This window comes from Cryptotermes secundus, unplaced genomic scaffold (genome assembly GCF_002891405.2).
Source record: "Cryptotermes secundus unplaced genomic scaffold, Csec_1.0 scaffold106, whole genome shotgun sequence".
Classification (NCBI taxonomy): Eukaryota; Metazoa; Arthropoda; class Insecta; order Blattodea; family Kalotermitidae; genus Cryptotermes; species Cryptotermes secundus.
Window position 1 is genome coordinate 1,028,608 of NW_019734310.1, and position 21,793 is coordinate 1,050,400.

Below are 21,793 nucleotides of genomic sequence, written 5' to 3' on the forward strand. Positions count from 1 at the left end.
CCAAATTTCCTTGTCATGTGGAATTATAGAAATATGGTAATTTTGGTAGTCTGTCATGCATCCTGTTTACAAGTTTTTACCAAGTTAACATGTATTTCTTTAAAAGTTGTTACCATGCAGTCAATGTGTGGAGCTGCTGCTCACAAACTTCCATAGTTGCATTGTCAGAATAACACCATATTGAGGGATTGAGTGTTCACGTGTATGCTGTATGATAAGTGTTTGTTATTTGTTACAGCAATTCCAGTCTGCATCATCCAACTTGACAGGTTTATATGGCAGAGTAGATTCCAGCAGTGGCTACCATTCAGGTAGCAGTAGCAGCTATGATGCACCGGGCAGCAGTTACAACACATATCCTGTCATAGGCAGTAGGACACCACCAGCAGGTTGTATTGGTTCTGCCTGTTGCATACCAAAATGTTTTGCAGAAAAAGGATCAAGGGTAAGTCAGTATTAAGCTTCATTGTCTGGGAACAGCAGAATTAAATATCTCACTCTGACATCGCTGGCAGCCAGATTATTAACTTGGGAGTAATAGTATTTGTGTTAAAAGCAATGTGATACTAGCCTTGTTGGACCCATGTATGTGTCATCACATTAATACACCATGAACAGTAAAGGTTAATCTAATGTGATCTGAGCAGATCCAAGGAAGAACTAACCTCACTTAGCAACATGTACTCTAAATACTACGGATATTCTCTTTAGTATACTGTTCTCAGTTTCCTTCAATCTAAGTTCTTTCTGTAGGGTGAGACACAAAGTCTCACACATGTACCCTTTTAGTTTAACTACATTATGAGGAGCAAGGGGTTAATCTTTTTAAAATCAGCTTATATTATGACATGACAGTTTTACAGTTGAACTTGTGGAAACACTGAAGTACTGCAGCAATACAATAGGTTTGAAAAATGAAAATAGTAGCTTTAGTAATGTAAATTAAACCACTTTTAAGATATATTGGTAGAAATTTGTTGAAAAGTTCTTGATTAAGATTTCATAAAATAACAGCAAAACTGATATCGGCATTTCAATAAGAAATGTGGGCTTGGAAAGAAAAAACACCTTGAAACACAACAAAGTGAAGTTTCCATACCAAGCTTCATATAAAAAATTGACGAGCTTGCCTCAAATAGAATACCTTTGGCTGTTGTGAACCTAATATACTTTCATCTTACCAACAAAACAATATAATCATCTTGCCAACAGAAGAATGCTGTAACCTAACATGGCAAGTCAAAATTCTGAATTGCAAGCATTGTTGTGTGCTACATGCTGTCATTTGGATCCAGTCTCCTGTTCATGAGTCCCCCCCCCCTCACCTGAGGATTGCGTTCTCTAGTTTTTAAAATAATGGACAGTGGTCAGAATAAAAAAAAAGAGAGTAATTTTAAGGTTAATTTATAATTGCTTAATTTAATTAAGACCTTCTTAGATTAGTAATATACAGTATACATGTTACAAGGGTGATGTGGTATGGTAAAAGATTAATAACCATTTCTGTAATTATACAAACCTAAGAAATACAGAATGAAGTGGACATGGAAAAATACCAGTGGGACTCTTGGTATGAAGATAGATAAATTCTGATTCTCTGCATTATGAGTATCTTAATATAAATTTTATGAATAAATAAATATTTGCAAAGTGACTTCATGTTGTGAACAGAACAAAGCACTAAATTTTATAGACCATTTCATTCATAACTTCTGCTTAGCAACTATATATGAAAAGTCTATTACATAACCCCACAAAGAATTTCCTTTGTAGCTGCCATTCAGCAGTCTTGTGGACAGGGCATCTGTTATTTCATGCCTGCTTCTCAGGTTCAGTCCATCAGCATATATAGCATCAGCAAACACTAGAAAACTCTGCAGTGCTAAGAATAAACGTGATAATCATCACTGCATGCATACACTGCAGAAAGCTGTTTTCACTGACATAACAACAGGTTTTGCATTTGCATGAATAAAAGTTTTCAGTAGCAGAGAGTAAATATATCTTACAGATGGAAGATCTGCCATCATTGAAGGTAGAAACTGAGTAGCTATGAAAGGTAGTCCAGTTCTGTTCATATACTGCAGTGAAAGCAATAATATTTCCCAAGAGCAATGACTGAAAGAGTTATGTTTCACCATAAACAGATTTTATGCACTCTTACAGAAGAAATATAAAAGAACTTCTTGATGAAACCAGCTCTGATAAGATGCCCTCCCCAGATAAAAGGAAGAAGTAAAGAAAATCACCACTTATCAATTCAATTCAAAATAGTAAAGAAAATATCAACATTTACATCTTGCATTCTTCAGTTACCACAGAACCGGTGCAAGCAATCGAAAGAACATATATCAGAAAGGGCTGCAGGAGTTCATAATAACATACAAACTACAAGGCATCAGATGAGATGAAAGGATAATTATGTTTCTTGAATGAGAAAGGGCTGTGGAGGTAAGGCCCAAGTAAGGAATATCGTGAAAGATATCAGGAAAATTGTGAGAACTCCAGATAGCCAATGTCCTATCCAAGAATCAAACCAGGTACTATGAAAAAACAAATCAAATGTATTACCACTGGGTTCAGCATGTTCAGTAGCTGTATGTCAAGCAATGCCTAACAGAGTAACATGTGGAGGAAGAAAGGACAAAGGTTTTTTGTATGAGTCAGCACTGATTAAATAAACTTTCCAAACACGAATTTCCTAATCTTTGTTTATATTTATAGGGACCACCTGGACCTCCAGGTCAGATAGGACCAAAAGGACAGCAAGGATTTCCTGGAATGGAAGGTCTTCCAGGACCAAAGGGAGACAAAGGAGATCCAGGCCCACAGGGGCCAAGAGGACCCAAAGGAGACCGGGTAAGAAATGGCAGTGTCATGAACCTTAGAGCTTTCCACCCAGAAACAGCCATGTGTTCCATTTACTTGTAAAGACGCAGAGTAAAGTGTGTAGGATGAAGTTTGAAGAGAGCTTAAGAAATATAGCAATATTTGTTTGTATGTTTCACGTGCTACAAGCCAGAAGGTTGCAGGATTGAATCCCGATGAGGTCATTGTATTTTTTTCAATTTACCTAATCCTTCCAGCTGCACTATGGCCCTAGGGTTGACTCAGCCTCTAACAGAAAAGAGTACCAGGAATATTCTTGGAATGTTCTTGGGGGTAAAGGGCTGCCGGCATGTAGGGCTGACAGCCTTACTGCCATCTATGAGCTGATGATCTAGAAAATGTGGGAATCTCAACGTCTCACAACCCTATGGGTCTCCACGTCTCATTACAGGGATACCTTTACTTTTACTTTACTTTATGTTTCACTCTTGCAAAACTAAGCTCTAAAATACAAAATAAATTTTCAGTATGAACTTCCTTGCAGTTATAAATGTTATGCTGTTTATGTCATCTTGTAACTTTATAACATAACCTGTTAGAAATAAATTTTTATTTTATTATATGCATTTTAAGAGTAAAAAGTCTAGAAATCTTTTAATTCCAAAATTTTCTTTACCATATTAGACTTTTTAAAAGTTCTGTGAAGTTTGTAGTTAAAAGTAACATGACAGAATTGTCTGCTGTGTTGAAGAGGTCTTGAAAATCTATATTGATATGTAAAGAACATGTGGTTATCTTATGGGAATTTTAAAGCACAATAGACCATTGAAGGTCGCAGTGCTAGGGCCAGTCTTATGGCTCACCCCTCATACTCATGGGAATTTTAAGCTGTCATGTGAAAAGAGAATGGGTGTCCATAGAGTTGTGGAACTATTCTCTTTAAACATTTTTAGTTATGGCAGAAAAAATGGATGATCAGTTTACAAATACCCAATTATAACTCTCTGAATTTTGTATATGTATATGGGTAGAAGTAAGTCATGCACAAAAATTATAACTCTTGTTGGGAATAATTTTGTAGAGATGATTTAGGCCAGTGATTCCAAGGCTGTATTCCTAGAACCCTAAACAGAGGTTTCAATAAATCATATTACTGTCTGAAGTCTATAGGAAATTAAGTTTCAGAATTAGTATATATAAGAAATTGGTTTGTCCTTGAGTACTCTTTCATTATATGTAAATACCACAAAAGATGATGAGGTCATGTGGTTGGGCTAAAGTTGATAAGTTAGCAATTAGTTTTTTAGCAGCCTCCGTAGTCTAGAGGTAACGTTCCCACCTCATGACTCGTAGTACGCGGGTTCAAATACCTGGCGGAGGTCGTCGAATTTTTAAGGGCGGAAAAATTCAGGGAACAAGTCCTCCGGGAGGGACTTTAAGCCGTGGGTCCTGTGTCGTAGCTTTACCGCACGTAAAAGAACCTCATACCTCCAAAGGAGGTCACCGAGCAAAATTGCGGACATTTCCCGCCCAACAGCAGTCACTAATACCTCTGGTAGATGGGGGAGGCATTATAGATACCTCTCAGCCAGTAGAGCCGGTCTCGCTGGCTGGGTGGGACTGATGGTAAGCACCAATACCGGTAGGATATAGAGACTGGTAGAATATCATAGAGAGAAGCACAATGGACCACTACAGGTCTAAGTGCATGGGGAAACCCACCCTCTCTAATAACTAACTAACTAACTAACTAACTAACTAACTAACTAGCAATTAGTTTTATGAAGAAAGGGAGAAGGGAGACAGGAGGAGATGATGGAAGGAAGGTGAGAAAAGAGAGAAAGAGACACATTCATTGTATTGTCAACTGGTTTTTCTGTCTTATGTCCTCTTTATATTCACATTGTGGGGGGGGATTCTTTAATAGTTTTCATGTCCAAAAAGGTTTGCATGGAAAGGACTTTGGGAAACATTGATATATAATGTAACCTGTATTAAAGTGGGGTGAAATGAGGCAGAATGTCATCCAGTATCTTTCATAGCTATGTCAGTCATTTTGTAATAGTAGATTACGGTTGATTTCTAAACCATCTTTTTTTTCCTGGTATAGACCTATTAAGGGATTTCATTTTATACAATATAGGGTAGTTTTATTTCATATATTAATTATGGCTGTTTCAGGGTAAAATGGGAATGCCTGGTTTCCCTGGCATAAATGGCATACCTGGTGTACAAGGCCCTCCAGGCCCTTCAGGCCTTCCTGGCTTGGATGGCTGCAATGGAACTGATGTAAGTACAAAGCATACACTGCGGATGATACATATGTACAAGTAAATAGTAGAACATGGCTGCGCCATAGCTCAAGCGGTTAGTCACTGGCTTTCCACCGCAGCGGTCTGGGTTCAATCCCGGGTCTGGTCAAATGGGATTTGTGGTGGACAAAGTGGCGCAGGTGTGGGTTTTCTCCGAGTACTTCGGTTTCCCATGCCAGTGTTCATTCCACCAAATTCTCCATCATCATAATCACCGGGGGCAGGCTACAATAGTCCAATCAGTGGCCGCTGTACCGAGTGGACCCAGTTGGACTCCACCCCCCACTAAACGAATTTAAAATAAGAAATAATAGAACATAAGAATTGGTGAGTGTGACAACTAAATTATACCATAAAATAAGATTTTTATGGTTTTCACCTGCAAAATTTTAGGAGTATTTTTCTTTAGCAGCAAAGAAGTGGAACTGAGTTTATCATCATTGTGTATAAGTTATGTGTTCATCTAAGAAACATGAAAGTATCCAAAATTCTGTGTGCTCTATACTCGTATTAATGACAAGGGATAACTGTAGAATGACAACATTGAAAGAACCCAAGTATAACACAAACATGGTGAGAAAACATGAACATTCTGTGCCACACCAGCGCAGAAGATCAGCGTATATTCCTGTGGCAAGTCTGACCCTGGTAAGTGGAGTACCATCAAGTGAATTAATGTTTTGCTAAAAAATTGTCAATCTTTTTTCTGCTTCATAGAAGGTGTCACAAATTCCTTTATCCTTATTAAGAAATATAGTTATTTTAAACATACATATTATTGCCAGTAATTTGAAAGTTAGTACAACTCTTCAGCCATTATAGTATCCCAGCCTTACTATGAGGGTTGGAACTTTAATAGTGGCAACTGTTTATTTACGACTGATACAGAATGGATGCATGTTTCGAAGTTTTACTGTCCTTCAATATGGTCACCAGCATTGTGTATAACTCTTTGCCAGCAATGTGGAAGTTGTAGGATACCTTTAGCAGCGCCTGTTGTGTTGATAGTTCTAATGGAGCGGTCTACTGCCTGAGATATCTCTGGAACAGTTCTGAAGTGAATGCCACAAAGTGGTTCCTTCATCTTAGGAATCAAGTTGAAGTCACAAGGGCTTAAGTCCGGGGAGTATGGTGGATGGTACAGCACTGCCAGCCCCATCGATCGAACAAATCAGCCACAGCTTGCCATTTCTGCATTTCCATTAGATCATGCAGAACCCATCATGATGCAATTTTTCTCATGCCCAGGCATTCCTTCAGAATGTGAAGCACAGTCGTATGCTGTAATCCTGTCTCTTGGGCCAGCTCACGAATCATATGGCATCTATCACTCTACAGTAACATGGAAAGAGCATACACTTCTTCTTCACTGACACTAGGATGACCTGGCCGATGCATGTCTGCCACATTTTGGCATCCCTCGTTGAAGGTTTTACCCACCTTGCCACTGTTCCGTAAGGCAATGCAGATTCCCCGCAAGCTTCTTAAAGACCTTTATGACACTGTCGTGATGTACGGCCTCTGGCACATTCAATCTTTATCCAACTACATTGTTTCTGTTTCGAAAACATCGTGACAACACTACATTAGACCGCCAGCTAACACAAGGCTCTGTTCTTCTCATCACTGTGCATGCGCGTGATGTGGGAAGGGAGATTCCATTGTTCTGAGGTAAGGTAGGTATGTAACTAAAGTGTGGTATAAACGACATTATTTGGTTCCATTGCATGGCATCTCTACAGCGGTGTTGCCACTATTAAAGTTCCAACCCTCATATAAGTTTTTGTCCATGATTATCTATGTAACTTTACAACCAACAGTCTAGTTAAGCTAAGGATTCCCTCAAGACAAAGCTCACATTGTGAAAGCTTGGCAGTTCACACTTTGGCCTTCATGATTTGTGTGTGTGTATGCACTGCTACTTCTGTGCACAATGTGGCACTTGGGTGGAATTATACTATTGTGACATGTTGCGCAACGGAGGACACCCACCTCCCCAGCGGTACATGGCAGTAACATAGTGCTCTCGTTATTATGGTAATAGGCGAGTCACCGCCCCGCCACTCTCCCCATGGTGATGTAACGCGCAACGCGCTGTGACGCAACACGACGACATGGCACCGGTTCCTACTGTGACGTTGCACGCAACAACGCTGTTGACGCGGGCAACAGGTAACAGCGAACGGAATAAAAGCCAGCTGAGCAGCAAGCGAGAGCCGGTGTGTTATCAACAGTTCTCAAGGCAGCAGCCTGCAAGTAGAGTTGAAATATAGCAGCAGTCGCGAGAAGAAGACCCGAATGCGTGGTTACAAGATTTTATGTGACAGTGTGCGATAACTAAGAAGTCAGCGAGTGGAAGACTTATTGTGTGCTTTCGAGACTTTGTGTGTGCTGTAGTACAGTTATATTTGGAGTGTGTAATTCAGGGAGACTTGTATAGCTCCCACATTATTAATATGTGAAGACTCTTGAAGATAGTGCGAAGAGATTTGGTTGTAGGGTTTGTAAAGTGTGGAAACCCGTAACATTGTTATAATTAATTGTAGCCGTTACTTGTAGGTTGTTGAATAAACCAGTTAACAATCCGAACGGCGTCTTCAGTAACGAAACATGTTACAACTGGTGTCAGAAGTGGGATTTGGACTTACACATGTGACCAACGAGATTCGAACTCGAAACACGTTACACTATTTTGTGTAATTCCATCTCTGATGTATTTCCTGTTGAATTATAATTTATGTTCATCAATTTGCTTTTAGGGACCTCCTGGTATTCCTGGCTTACCAGGAGAGCAGGGCCCCAGAGGTTTTCCAGGACCTCTTGGTGTTAAAGGTGAAAAAGGAGAACCTGCCTATGCTGGTCTATTTCCAAAAGGACAGAAAGGAGAACCAGGAACGGATGGAGTGAGAGGACCTCCTGGACCACCAGGAAGTTCAGGAGAATCTGGCTATCCTGGACCAAAAGGGGAAATAGGTCCTGTGGTATGTTTACATGTTTTATTGTAAAGGAAGAATAGTTATTTATCTCAGTGAAAAATATTTTATGATACTATTCTTTCTTGCACAGCCAGTTTTACAATGATGCATATGTATGTGCAGGCTTGCATTCAGGACTCTCTTGTTTGAATTCCAGCCATAGATTGACTACTCTGATTCAAGCTTTTTGTATTTTCTTTCAATTCTGTAGTCCATATATCAGTACAGTGTCTTAAAAAATGGTGACTACTTCTCCAAAATCCTTTCCATTACCTGTTCAAAATTACTCTCTTATTTCATTTGACACTAATGATTTCTATGGTTGATATTATGTTCCAATAGACAAGAAAACCAACTGCAGTGCTGCATAGCCCATAACTGCTGATGTCCAGTTTCAGCTCAGGCTGGAAATCTTTAAGTATTGCCCTATGAGATATGTAAACTAGGGCCCTTGTCTTTCTTTATGTCAGAGCTATGTGTTTGTTATGACAACTAACAGTAGTTGTTTTCTGTGTATTTTGAAAATTTAACCCAAGATGTTCATGCTGTAGCTTAGTAGGTCTACAATTTAACCCACAAGTTTCTGTACCAACACATCTGTAATCACACTGAATTTCATTTGCAGACTATAGTAATTCAACGCTTATGAAAATACAGTATTTTTTTAAATATTGTATTTATTTCATCACTTTTCATTCAAAATTTGTGTTAAATGTTTATAGTTTATATTTAGTTTTGCATCTCCATTGGTCTTGATATTAATTTATTTTAGATAAAATCTGTCATTAACAGAAATGATCAACACTGCAACTATTAGATTATGCGGAGCCGTAATTTATGTTACTGTCAAAGCTAGTCAACAATACAGACATTACATTGCATATGGCATAAGGTTATTCTATTTAATATATATACGTGGGGCAATCCAAAAGTTACCAAAATTTGAATTTTGCGCACGAATGGCTATGAGTACATCGAAATACCGCTGGGTGTCTCCTCACACATCCTTCTTGAATCAGTGTGGCAAGTGATGTCGAGTTGAGTGTTTGGGTTTATTGTTGGTGATCATATTTCCATTGTTGTGTGTCCGCGAGTTTGCGGTTTTGTGATGGCTGACCTGAGAGAGCAGCGTGTCTGTATAAAGTTTTGTTTCAAACTTGGGAAAACCGCTGCAGAAACGCACAAAATGTTGAAGCAAGCTTTTGGTGAAAACAGTTTAGGCCAGACACAAACTTACAACTGGTATAAGCGTTTTAAAAATGGCCGAACATTGACTGATGATGACGATCGTTTGGGACGGCCGTCAATGTGCAAAACACCAGAAAATGTCGCGGAAGTTAGGGATCTGATTCTGCAAGATCGTAGACTGACCATCCAAGACCTCTGTAACACCTTGGGACTAAGTTATGGAACATGTCAACGAATTTTGTCAGAGGAACTGAACATGAGGACGATTGCGGCGAAGTTTGTGCCACGACTGCTGCAAAATGAACAAAAGCAGCATTGCTTGGAAGTCTGCAGGGAACTTCAGCAACAGCTTCAAGAGGATCCAAACTTTCTTTCGAAGGTTGTCACTGGTGACGAAAGTTGGGTTTATGGCTATGACCCTGAAAGCAAGCAGCAATCGTCGCAATGGAAGAGTCCTTCTACACCTCAGCCAAAAAAAGCTCGACAAGTCAAGAGCAACATTAAGTCCATGTTGATCTGTTTTTTTTGATATTGACAGGATTGTTCATAAGGAGTTCATCCCTCCTGGTCAGACAGTGAATAAAGAGTTCTATCGCGATGTTCTAAGGCGTTTGAGGGAGGACATGAGGAGAAAACATCCAGAGAAGTGGCACACGAATGACTGGGTACTCCACCATGACAATGCACGACTGCATACGGCTTACATTGTGCAGGAATTTTTGGCTAAAACAAGATGGCAGTTGTTCACCACCCACCGTACTCACCAGACCTAGCTCCATGTGTCTTCTTTCTCTTCCCCAAGATGAAAATCAAGTTGAAGGGGCGAAGATTTGATACAGTTGAGGACATTCAAGTGGAAACGCAGACGGTACTAAACACCCTAACAAAGATAGACTTCCAGGATGCACTTGAAAAGTGGCAGAAACACTGGGATCGGTGTATGCACTCCCAAGGGGACTACTTTGAAGGTGATGGTGCAGAATAAGATCTAGGTAAGATGTAATAGTTTTTATTAATATATTTCGGGAACTTTTGGATTGCACCACGTAATATTGAGAATGTTTTAAATGAAAATGATAGATGTCAATAATGCTTCTATATTGTCATCAAACAAATTTTTATGTGACTTCAATTTAAACTTTGCATTAAGTGTGAACTACTATAAATTTAAGAGTACAGTCTTGTGAGTTGTAACACTGCATAGTTTGAAGAGAACCCTCTGTCTGCATTACATTGCATTACAGCCCACAAGATTGTACTTTTCATAGTCATTACCATGGGTATCTCAAACAAATTAAATTTGCATGATACCTTTACCAAATTATGTTGAGTAACTTTGGAGATCAAAGATGCAGATTGACAGATATACAAATATTACTGCTCCATAACATGTTCCGTTATGCACTTGTGTCAATAACTCATACAAAAAATTGGCACAGATATAATGGATGCCTTCTGACCTGAACATGCATGAAATATGTAGTAACAGGTTACAATGTAGAGAGAAGTAATATTTTGTTTGACTTTGGAGACATAGAGTTTAGCCCTGTTACTTTTCAGCACATGCTTTATGTTATTTTTAACATGTACTTTCTGACATTGCAGGGGCCGACGGGACCTCCTGGCAGTAAAGGAGAAAAAGGCAATATGGGTGTTGGTTATGAAGGACAAAAGGGCCATAAAGGAGAGAAAGGTGACAGAGGACCAGTAGGAAGTCCTGCAAGTCTCCCATATACAGGGCCAAAGGGCCTCACTATTGGACCTATAGGAGATAAGGGAGATAAAGGTGAAAGAGTAAGTATGTAATAAATTGCATTTATCTTGTTAATTGATGACTTTTTCTCAACCCAGTGATTTATATTTTTTTTCACATGCCTTCCCCAGTCTGGGAGCATAATAGCTCAGACTGCAATGTGGCTGACCATAGTTTTAACTCCAGGATAAAGATTGGAGGGTTCCCTCTTTGTAAGCACATCTGAACCACCTACAGCTCACCTGGAGTCTCATAAAATTAGCACAGAGGGCAGTCTTACATTAGAACGATCATGAGGCTGGCAGTTCACGTTCATCCAGAGCAGGAGTAGGCTGTTGTTTTATCTCAGGCAAGAGAGGGTTATATTAAATTGTTTACAGGTGAGAGAGCATCACGAGAACAACTCTGTATAGGTAAATAGCTGTCAAGTAAAGACATCTGAAGGATTTCCAAGGATAATTTTCAAGCCTACCACTGATTTCATCCAATTTTTCTTCAGTGATTATTTGTCATTTTGATTCAGTTGTATTGGCCAGTAATCCATCTGTTCTGTCCTAATTGATTTACAGTTCTATGAATTGTTGCTCTGTGCGGAAGTGACATATTTAAATTTATGCCAAAACTTTCTCTTTACGTACATTACAGAACGATTTTTCAAATATTTGTTGTGCAGTAACACTTTCAAATGTTTGTCTTACACATGACATTCTGACACAGGAAATAAACTTGTCTGAGTGAAAACATGTTGCATGGGGGAACTGAGCCAATGTGGGGATAAGAGTGCTGGTCCAAAATTGCAGAAGCTTATTTTGTGGACACTGTTCCAAGGATTTACTGAGGTGCTAGAAAAAAATCTCTCTATATTTGCAATGATCAAACGTTCTCTACAGATAAATTAAAAGACATAACAAGAACATTATTATTAATTAAGTCTAAGTCTGATGTATTTCCCCAGTATATTATTCCATATTTCACCAATGAATGATAATACGCATAATATACACCTTTAAGACTGTTAGTATTTAATATATAAGATAATTTTCGCATTATAAAACAAACTGTGCTCAACTTATGGAGCAAAGAATCTATATATCCCTTACTAGTAAGATGGTTATTTACCTGTAAACTGAGAAATTTTATCGTTTCAACTTCTTTCAGCATTTTGTTAAAAAACAATATATGTAGAGGGTAGCTCATAGCTGCTGTTGGGGTGAATTTTATCATTTTTGTTTTATCCAGATTTAACACAAATTTATTATTTTGAAACCACATAAACATATGATTAAAAACAACATCCAATTTTATTTTTAAATTATACTAGTCTTTAGCTATGCAAAGAATACTAGTGTCATCTCAAACATAATAAATAAGTAAAAGTAAAGCTATCCCTGTAACAGACCATGAAGACACATAGGGGTGTGAGATGTTGAGGATCCCACATTATCTAGACAATTGGCTCACACATGGCGGTAAGGTTGTCAGCCTTATGCGCCGGCTGCACTTTACTCCCCAGGAAAATTATTTAATTAATTCCTGGTACTCATTTCTGTTAAAGGCTGAGTAAACCCCAGGGCCATAGTGCGGCTGGAAGGATTAGGTCAATTGAAAACAATCCAATGACCTCATCAGGACTTGAACCCGTGACCTTCCGGCTTGTAGCATAGTGCCTCAATAAACTATGCTACAGTGTTTAGTATTTCTCACCTTAAAGAACATCTTTCATCGCGTGGAACAAATGTTATTCCCCGCCTACGTGTTCTTGCGGCAGCCAGTTTCGTACTTCTTTGCATCAGNAACTCTAATCACATGTTTCTGCCTTTGTAAGTGGATCAGTATTCAGCAAGTGTCATATTAAAATTCAACCTTATGACATAAACTATTATTTTGTCATTAGGACAGAAACTTTTGTAGGTTCAGCATATTAAAAACGTTATGCTTTGTTATTAAATGTATCCATTTGATCCAAAAGTGAGGTCATTAATCATGAACTTAGTAGATGACTGATCAGTTCATAAACCAGATACATTAAACAATTTAACATGTTTTTATGATTCCTGATGTTTTGAAAGTGGCTTTGTAGCTTCACATAACAACTAAAGATTAACCACATAGAGCATTCTTAGTAAATAATAACTCATATATATTTTACATGCATATGATTTTTGTCCCAACAGGGAGAGACCGGACCTTATGGACAAAAGGGAGAACCTGGTATGACTGGAGATCCAGGGCTTCCTGGAGACTTTGGAATGAAAGGAGAGAAAGGGTTGCCTGGTTCTCCTGGGAGTCGAGTAAGTGTGGAAAGATATCATGTTACCTTCCTTTGAGTATGCCTTTCAATTAGCTCCAAAGCTGTGCCAAGACTGATCAGCTTAACAGTAAATAAAATCTCAATATTTCCTTGTATACCTACTCATAATTTATGTATCACTACTTTTGGGCAAGAAATTTAAGGAAGGAATCAAATATTATATTTTTACCCTTGATAAAATATTTAGTGATATGTAGATTTCTAAAAAAAAAATTGAAGTTAAATGCACTGTGGGATCATGGTATGGAGAATTTTAATTCTTTTCTGTGAATATGCACTGATCAGAGTATTATAAGGTACATTTCGTATCACTGTTAATTGACAGATTTCATGGTTGAGTCTAGGTACAGATATCCCTTTCACATTGCCACATCTCTTTCATCTTCAATTGCATCTTCCATGAAAATTTTGTGACAGTCAAAATTTCATCAAGGGTTATTCTTGTCTCAGTTTTCACCAAAGAAATGCATGTTGGAATACATAGGCATGAATATCCATTCTGTGTTGCCATGTAGCATTTAGCTTAGTTGCATTTTCTGCAAAAATTGTGCTTCAGTTGAAATTTTATGAAAGGCCATTATTGTCTAAATGTTCATCTTGGAATGTTGTGGTAGAACTCAGAGGTGTGAATATCCATACTGTGTTGTCAATGCACCCAACTGAAGTCACATTAGCCCAACCTGTAATATAAAAATATTATCTAAAAAGCAGTATTTACATATTTTATGCACTACAACTTTCACACATTGTTTTTTGGGTAAAAATGTGTATAAATTGCTTGGGTAGATACAATACACATTGTATTTTATCACATAATTCATGTACTCTCATTCTGTATCATGAAGTTAAGAAATAAGTAAATTCACTGATATTTTACATGTTCCATTCTTCAGTGTGGGGGGGGGGACATCAACAGAAAATGTTACCCAGGGCTGAAAGATCTGAGTATGAGGAGTAAGTGGGAGGGTATTGTGTTTGACATACTGCACTGAGAATCATTTTATGTTAGTAAATCATGTGACCTTGCAGTCATATAAATATGACAGATGGTTAACTGCGCTACCTGAAAAAAATTGTAACTGGCGTGACATGGGATTGAGATTGAGATTAAAGAATTTATCTCTGGATCAGTTTATTGATGTTTTATACTTCGTTGAAGGACTACTGTTCATACAGTGTTAAATTAAAACATTTCTTGGAATATGGTGAAGTTTGTTGAATATGTGAAGTGTTTGAATTAGAAAACTGCTATTTTTTTGTTGCCAATTAACCTAGAAGAGGGTCCAGTTTCCAGAGAAAGTGTTTCAATTTTATGGATAGGGTAAGAAAGTGGTATTTTCCATGACAGATGATTCTCACAAATCATCACAAAGATTTCACACCCAAAATTTTGACCACAGAATTTTGTACAAAAAGTGTGTAGAAATCATTGATGAAATAAGGTAATTCGATCATTCTTCTGTGCCACATATGCCCGCCATTTTAAACTGTTTTGTACAATTTTGCCTAGTAGTGAAAGAAATATGCTAGTTGTGACAGGAAATATAAATGTTTTATATCAGAAAATTACATATCAATTGTAGTAACTGTTGTATCTTAATAGTTTCAAATAAAATATGCCCTAGCTTCTGAAGGGATTAATTCCAGATAGGGAAACAACAGTTTTTTCAGTTGACTACCATATTTTCAAACCCTACCACTTATCTGGTTGGATTCTTTCCAGCGATCTATATCTTATGTTATTCCTTTCATGTTTTACTATCAAGATCTGAGGGCTCAATCTCAGTGTCTTCTTTCATGTTGTGACATAGGAGTTCTCTTTTACCTTTCCTGTCTGTGGAATATGTTAATAGATTTGTGCCATCACATTCAAAATATCTATAATTTTGGACCTTTATCATTACAAATGAATGACAAGCCTGGCATTTACGTAGTATGATAATATTAGCTGGCATGTATACACTGACTTAAAACTTGCCATTTTTTAATGTTAGATGACTGCAGAATGTAATGAAGTTCATAACATTTATCATAGAGTGATTTGAATTTCATTTTTGTCCCTAAATAAAAACTTCATGCCTAACATAAGATCTGAATTCATAAGGAGGTACTTTACACTTCAGGAATTTGCTGCAAGAGCATGGAATTTTATGCAAAATATATGCAAATTATGAACATAATGACCAGCAAATTATGCGTCAAAACCCCCCCTCTAGTAAATGATAAATTTTTAAGGTGTTTCAGCCATCACAGTAGGTTCTTGCTTTAATGTTTGGCAACATATATGTAAATTCATTTTCATGAAGCCTTATAAAACTGCACACAAACGTATGAATTTTTGTTTCTCAAGTTATTCCCAAATTGATTTGTTATTTGGTGGCTGTTAGAGTTATAATTTCCTGTCCATTACTGTTGAGTACATTTCTTAAATGATAGTCTTGTTTTGTCACATTTATTTCAAGCATTACAACCGATGGTCCAGCAGGACATTAACACAGCAAATTATGTAAGTTATGAATAAGTAATTATCTGTCCACTAGATGTGCTTTATTGTGAATGACAATTGATCTGTGCATAGACACAACTATAATGATGCTGGTATATGTCCATGTATAATTTGTCTCTTTTTAATATATTGTGAAAGTTATACTATGTTATAAACCATTCCATTTTTTCTCTTCCTTTCTCTGAAGAAAAAAGATTAATGACTGAAGGCCATGAAGTTTACTACTTCTTGCTAGGAGCATCCAACTTCCTCCTGATAATATGAATTCCATGTTATAAATTTTGTTTGGCCTTTGAACATCTGTATATAACCATCCCAGTACAAGCAAACATGGAGCCTGTCCCCTGGTATAAGTCAGAATACAGAACTTCCATACAATTTAATAAAGTTTGAGTGACAATTATGTCATTGTCACACAAGCTGTGCATTTTATCTCACTATCATGAATGTAGTACTTTCTGAGAATTACAGTATTGCTTAAGCAGAGTAATTTTACTTACACAAGAAGGGCCTTTTGCTTCCTGAGATATGTATGTCTCACACTCATTCACAAGCATTTTCCAATACATCAATACAGGCTCATGCTATACTTCAAAATCTACCAGCACATGCACCAACCCAAGCCTCTGGACACATTCCACCACATCGGTCAACATCTAAGCACATGTACTTCACTCTACTTAGACCATCAACCTTTAGAAATGTGTACTTCAGTTATAGACTCGATTCCACAAATACCAAAGAGTCACTTAACATGATTTCAGAACATGAACTTAGATATGAAAGTGACTAGACAAATATTTATATCATATTTCTTTCAACTTATATAACACAACTTTCTATTATACTCAGGCTTTATGTAGTAACTGGATCAGATCTGCCCAGTCAAAATATATTTTATGTATTTTACACTTTTATATAGCATTAAATTTTAACAAAAAATCCAGTCTGTTTATGTCTTAGCAGTAGTCTGTCTGTGTTTCACATGATGATGACTTCATGGGGATGAAACATATAGTGAGAAAGGAATAATAAATAAGTTTTATTACACACTTGTGAGATGGTTAGTAAAATACACAAATATATCTCATGAAGACACAAGCAGGATGCATCCCTACAAAAGAAAAAGTCTTTTACTCTTATATTTATACCATATATCCAAATCTTAATATTACTATCATATTGATACTTCATCAACGAGGACACACAGTGTTTTGAGTTCACTGATTTCTGTATGCTATTTCAATTCACCCAGGCTTTCCTTTTCTTGCCTAGGGTCGTGATGGTTTCCCAGGACCTCCTGGACCTATAGGGCAGAAGGGTGATCGAGGCTATGATGGACTTGATGGGTTATCTGGAAGGCCTGGACTGAAAGGAGAGCCAGGACTTGATGGTCCAGCTGGACCACCTGGATTACGTGGGCCACCTGGGCCTCCAGGAGTATGTACTTCATGTCCTACTGACAAAAAGTAGATTTCTAAAGTAGAACAAACTTTCTGAGTTTTGAAATAATTATGTTCAATAAAAATTTATATCGGCTTACTGAGTGGTATGAAATTGTTCTTATAGATGATGGTTATTCTCATATAATCAGTGTATTTACTGTTGTTATGGAACTTGAAGGTTTTTCACAGAAATCTACAACCGTTTACTGAAGATATTTGCAGCACCATCCCCCCATCCCATGTCAGGATGCCATATATCAGCTTACTGTAACGTGAACATATACCATACTGTGGTGAAAGGGTATCCACACACTTCCCCCACCCCTCTGGAATATGAGGCCAGTAAATGGAGATGAATGTGAACAAAGCAAAGTGTGACACAGGTAGAAATTTAGAAACAAGAAGAGGGAATACGTTATGGCTAAATTAATGAACTCAGAGGAAACAGAACAAATTATTAAGGACCAGATTATATGCATAAATAAACTGGAGAAGGATTAACAACCTAGAATTAACCTGCAAAATTAATACATATAAAAATGTAGTTTTTCTGTTTCCTATTTCTTGCAGCAGACCTAATAGAGAACGCCCAAAGATGTTAAAATTTACTCTTTACTCTTGCCAGTATGTACGGTAGCCAAGGCTGTTAAAGCCACACGCAAGTATTGTGCTAGAATATTTGAACGTGGTTTGAATCCTCATTCCCAATTCCTGTTAAGAAGTTGAAAAGGTGTAAATTTTTAGGTATTCATTAAATTCAAACAATTGATCCAGTCATGAGAAAAAACATTAAAAGACCCACAAGCTTATTAATCAATAAGGAAGAAATTCCACAGCAGTGGAGAAAATCTGTTTGCACCTGTAGGATTAAAGATTCTCACAGTGGTGATTATGAAGAGTTTATTTTCTGAGGTGTAACACTGTGTAGTCAGTGAATGTTAACTAGCGTTTCAGAGGAACATGTGTTGCCTCTGAAATGTTAGTTCACTTTCACTGAACTACACAGGATTTTATTTGTTACTGCACATATTTATAGAAAAGGTAGTAAAGCTATAGTAATCATGTAGAAGTCATAGTCTTCATCAGCATTCTTGTAGAAGGATTAACTTTGTAGGGAGATGGAATTACAGCTTAGGCCAAGACGTCTGTGAAGAAATCTGGAGAAACAGGCCTGAATGTTTATGTAAGAGGTAACATAGAACTTGCTACAGAAGGAGATATCCAGAAATAATCAGTCATTAGTGTTGGGTAGTCAATTTGAAACTACATTCTGCAGATTTAAGATTACAATTTGAATTCTTTGAATTCAGAATTATTTTTGCATCCAGATGCCCCAACTTTTATTTTGATAAATGTATATGTTCCTTGCCTAAAACATATAAATGGGTGCATAATGGGAAAGTATCGTGTTTGTCTGAATATTTCATTCATGAAACAACTGAACAAATTTGATGAAATTTGATAGGAGGTGTTCATTGAAAGTTGTTTGGAAGCTTTGATTTTTGTTCATATTTGTCCTATATAAGCCCTGCTTTAGCTTAAGATAAAGTTGAACTGTAGTGAGTTCCTTAAAAGCAAACTATACAAAAAATTTGTGCAATACATAAATATAGAACTCCATAACATGCACAACTTTCCTTTGAAACGTTCTGTGGTATTGTGAATATTTAGTCAAATACAAGGAAAAATAGTTCAAGACTCCATTGTGGTGGCTTTGCACCAATAGGTTTGCATTTGCAGTAAATGAATGTTCAAGAATATGTATACCCCCATTAGAGCACACTTTTCCTCTATTTTTTTCCTAACATCCAGGAATATTATATCATGGTATAGATGTGTCATTATTAAGTGAAAGCCCAAAAACCGAAATAACCAATATTCAGACTTTAATCACCATTACATTAGTGTTGCCTTGTGTGTCTGTTATATAGTCTGAACTGGCCTCATGTGTCTGTTACATACTACTAATATTGCCATTATATACAAAGTTAAATTTGTTCTCATTTGATCTAATGGACAAATAGGGGTATTATTTTCAATGACTTCTTGCATTAGGGTGGCAAAGGAAGACCTGGACTTCCAGGGCCACCAGGCCCAAGAGGATTTCCTGGACCTACAGGACCCAAAGGTTTAGATGGATATCCAGGAGAACCAGGACCTCGAGGACCTCCTGGAAGTCCAGGAGGTCCAGGGTTGCAAGGAACACCTGGGCCCGAAGGCTTGCCTGGTGATAAGGGTAGTAAAGGGGAGCCAGGTCTACCAGGTAATTATAAATCAAGTATAAAATCTTCTCTATGTTGATGCTTTCCACATTAGCCGTTTGTAGAATTAGATGAGAAAGGTATATTAGTAACTTGCAAATCATGTCATTTATCTTCATCACATTAAAATGATTGGCTAGTCACCATATCCAAGTGTTTAATTTTCTTACAATATTTTAGGTTTCCCTGGAGATACTGGTCCCAGGGGCTTTCCTGGGCCACTAGGTTCCCCAGGGCCACGTGGGTTTCCAGGCGAGAAGGGTTTATCCATTGTTGTGAGTATTTTGCAAACCTGTACCACAAAAATCTGACAATGATCCAATTTTGGTATACTTAGAGACTGTATAGTAATTTAATTATGCAGTATCAATGGTTCAGGTTTGGTAGCGTCTCTTTTCATAGTGGCCAGTAAGGGAAGACAGAAGATATTTACAGGCAAATGAAAAATTCTTGAAAAATTTGCTTTGATGCTGCTTTGTTAAGTCCTTGAGCTGCTCATGCTTGAAATTAGGGATACCTAATGTGAATTTTTTTGACATAATACAGCCCTATAATATTATATGCAGTATATGAAAATTATTATACCATGTGAAAATAATACAGATGAGGCTTATATACACATAATAATCTGTTATTGGGGACAGAATATTTATATTAAATTTTAGCAATGTACAGAGACCATATCCCAAAATAAATCTGTTTAGGACGTATCTACTATTTGCCGAAATTCAACATGTCAGTTTTCTTGAACCAGACTTTTCCAGTTAGATTAATTTTATTGTTGTTTATTATTTAGCAGCTAGCCATTCAGTTTCATTTCCAAGGCAATATAGTCATTGTTAATTGTATCTCGTAAAGTATGTGATTTTTTTTTTGCATCCTGTTTTTCCTGTTGAATAACATTTTGTGAGATTTCGCCTTGTGCATATGTGCCTGCAATTAAAAATAAATGTTTCCATATTTTTTAAGGGACCAAAAGGCATGGATGGTGCTCCTGGTCGTGATGGTGCAAAAGGTCAGAAAGGAGAAAGAGGGTATCCTGGACCTCGAGGAATTCCAGGAGATTCTCAGCAAGGAATTTCTGGTCCTCCAGGATTAATAGGGCTTCCTGGAGAAAAGGGCAGGGATGGAAGACCAGGCACACCTGGATATCCAGGTATTGACCATTTTCTGGTAATTATGTAGTTATAATCCATTGACATAAGAACTTCTATTATAGTATAGCATTATTTAAATCATATTATAAGAATCTTTAAATATGAATGGAATGATTGCTGAGTTGAATATAACACTGATAGGAAAGTCTATATAGAAGAATCTGAGTTTACAGGCTGACATCATTTGTCAATGAAGTCTGGAAAGTCAGAAATTATGAAATCACAGTTGAAATATATTTCATGAGTTAAAAAGTGTGTTACCTCCAATCTTTGAAACCAAAGAAAAGAATGAACAATGATGCAGAGTTACAAATTTTATGCATAAGAAATAGTTTACAACACAACAAAGAAATTATAAAAAACAATTTGAAATAATTAAGTCTAAGAAGAGAACCTTTATTAAATATCTGTCTACAAGCAGAAGAATACACTTAGCATTGTAACACCACTGGAATTAAATCAGATGCTACTGTTGTCCTGTATACTTATGTAACAATACTCCTCCTTAGCTGATGTGTCAGATCTGCACAAAATAACGCAGTCAGTGTGTGCAGTTTATTCAGTTGCATCCTCCTGTTACCAATCAAAGCACTGTTTTGCCATTGTTTGTAATCTTAACAAAAATGTAACTGGCTTTTTTCTTCTTGTTACATTTATCCTAATGTATCTTAGCTCCTGAAAATATAATTGATAATTTCCAAGTACCAATTTGTTACAGATCTATTTTATCTCTGCAACAGAACTTTTCCATAATTCTTTGTAAATATTTTTCCTTATGAAAGTAGGGGAAGATACTACATTACATAGATTTAAAAAGGACAGATCAGAATAATCTTATAATTATATTTGCCATTACAGATTATCTTGAGCTAGCCGCTGTTCTGTACTGTAGTTACATATCCACTTGTATGTTTATCTTTATGCCAGTTGGAGCCAAAACTCATCCATCCATTACATTCAGTGACTGTTTTGTTTTTTGAAGTAAAGGTATCCCTAGTTTTATGAACACTTGGTTTATGAATTTTAGCTACAATGACGCATGTTTATTTATAATAA

The 21,793-nt window shown here is 37.0% G+C and overlaps 1 protein-coding gene across 1 annotated transcript in view; it reads left to right on the forward strand.

The window, feature by feature from the left end:
• LOC111868424 (collagen alpha-2(IV) chain) overlaps positions 1-21,793 on the forward strand; it is an 83,815-nt gene that overhangs the window by 19,805 nt on the left and 42,217 nt on the right. Inside the window, exons 3-12 of the mRNA XM_023859035.2 lie at positions 239-445; positions 2,725-2,859; positions 5,011-5,118; positions 7,901-8,122; positions 10,910-11,098; positions 13,232-13,348; positions 17,150-17,314; positions 19,375-19,582; positions 19,761-19,855; positions 20,550-20,736. Coding sequence (XP_023714803.1) covers positions 239-445; positions 2,725-2,859; positions 5,011-5,118; positions 7,901-8,122; positions 10,910-11,098; positions 13,232-13,348; positions 17,150-17,314; positions 19,375-19,582; positions 19,761-19,855; positions 20,550-20,736 — 1,633 coding nt within the window. The remainder of the gene's footprint in view (positions 1-238; positions 446-2,724; positions 2,860-5,010; positions 5,119-7,900; positions 8,123-10,909; positions 11,099-13,231; positions 13,349-17,149; positions 17,315-19,374; positions 19,583-19,760; positions 19,856-20,549; positions 20,737-21,793) is intronic.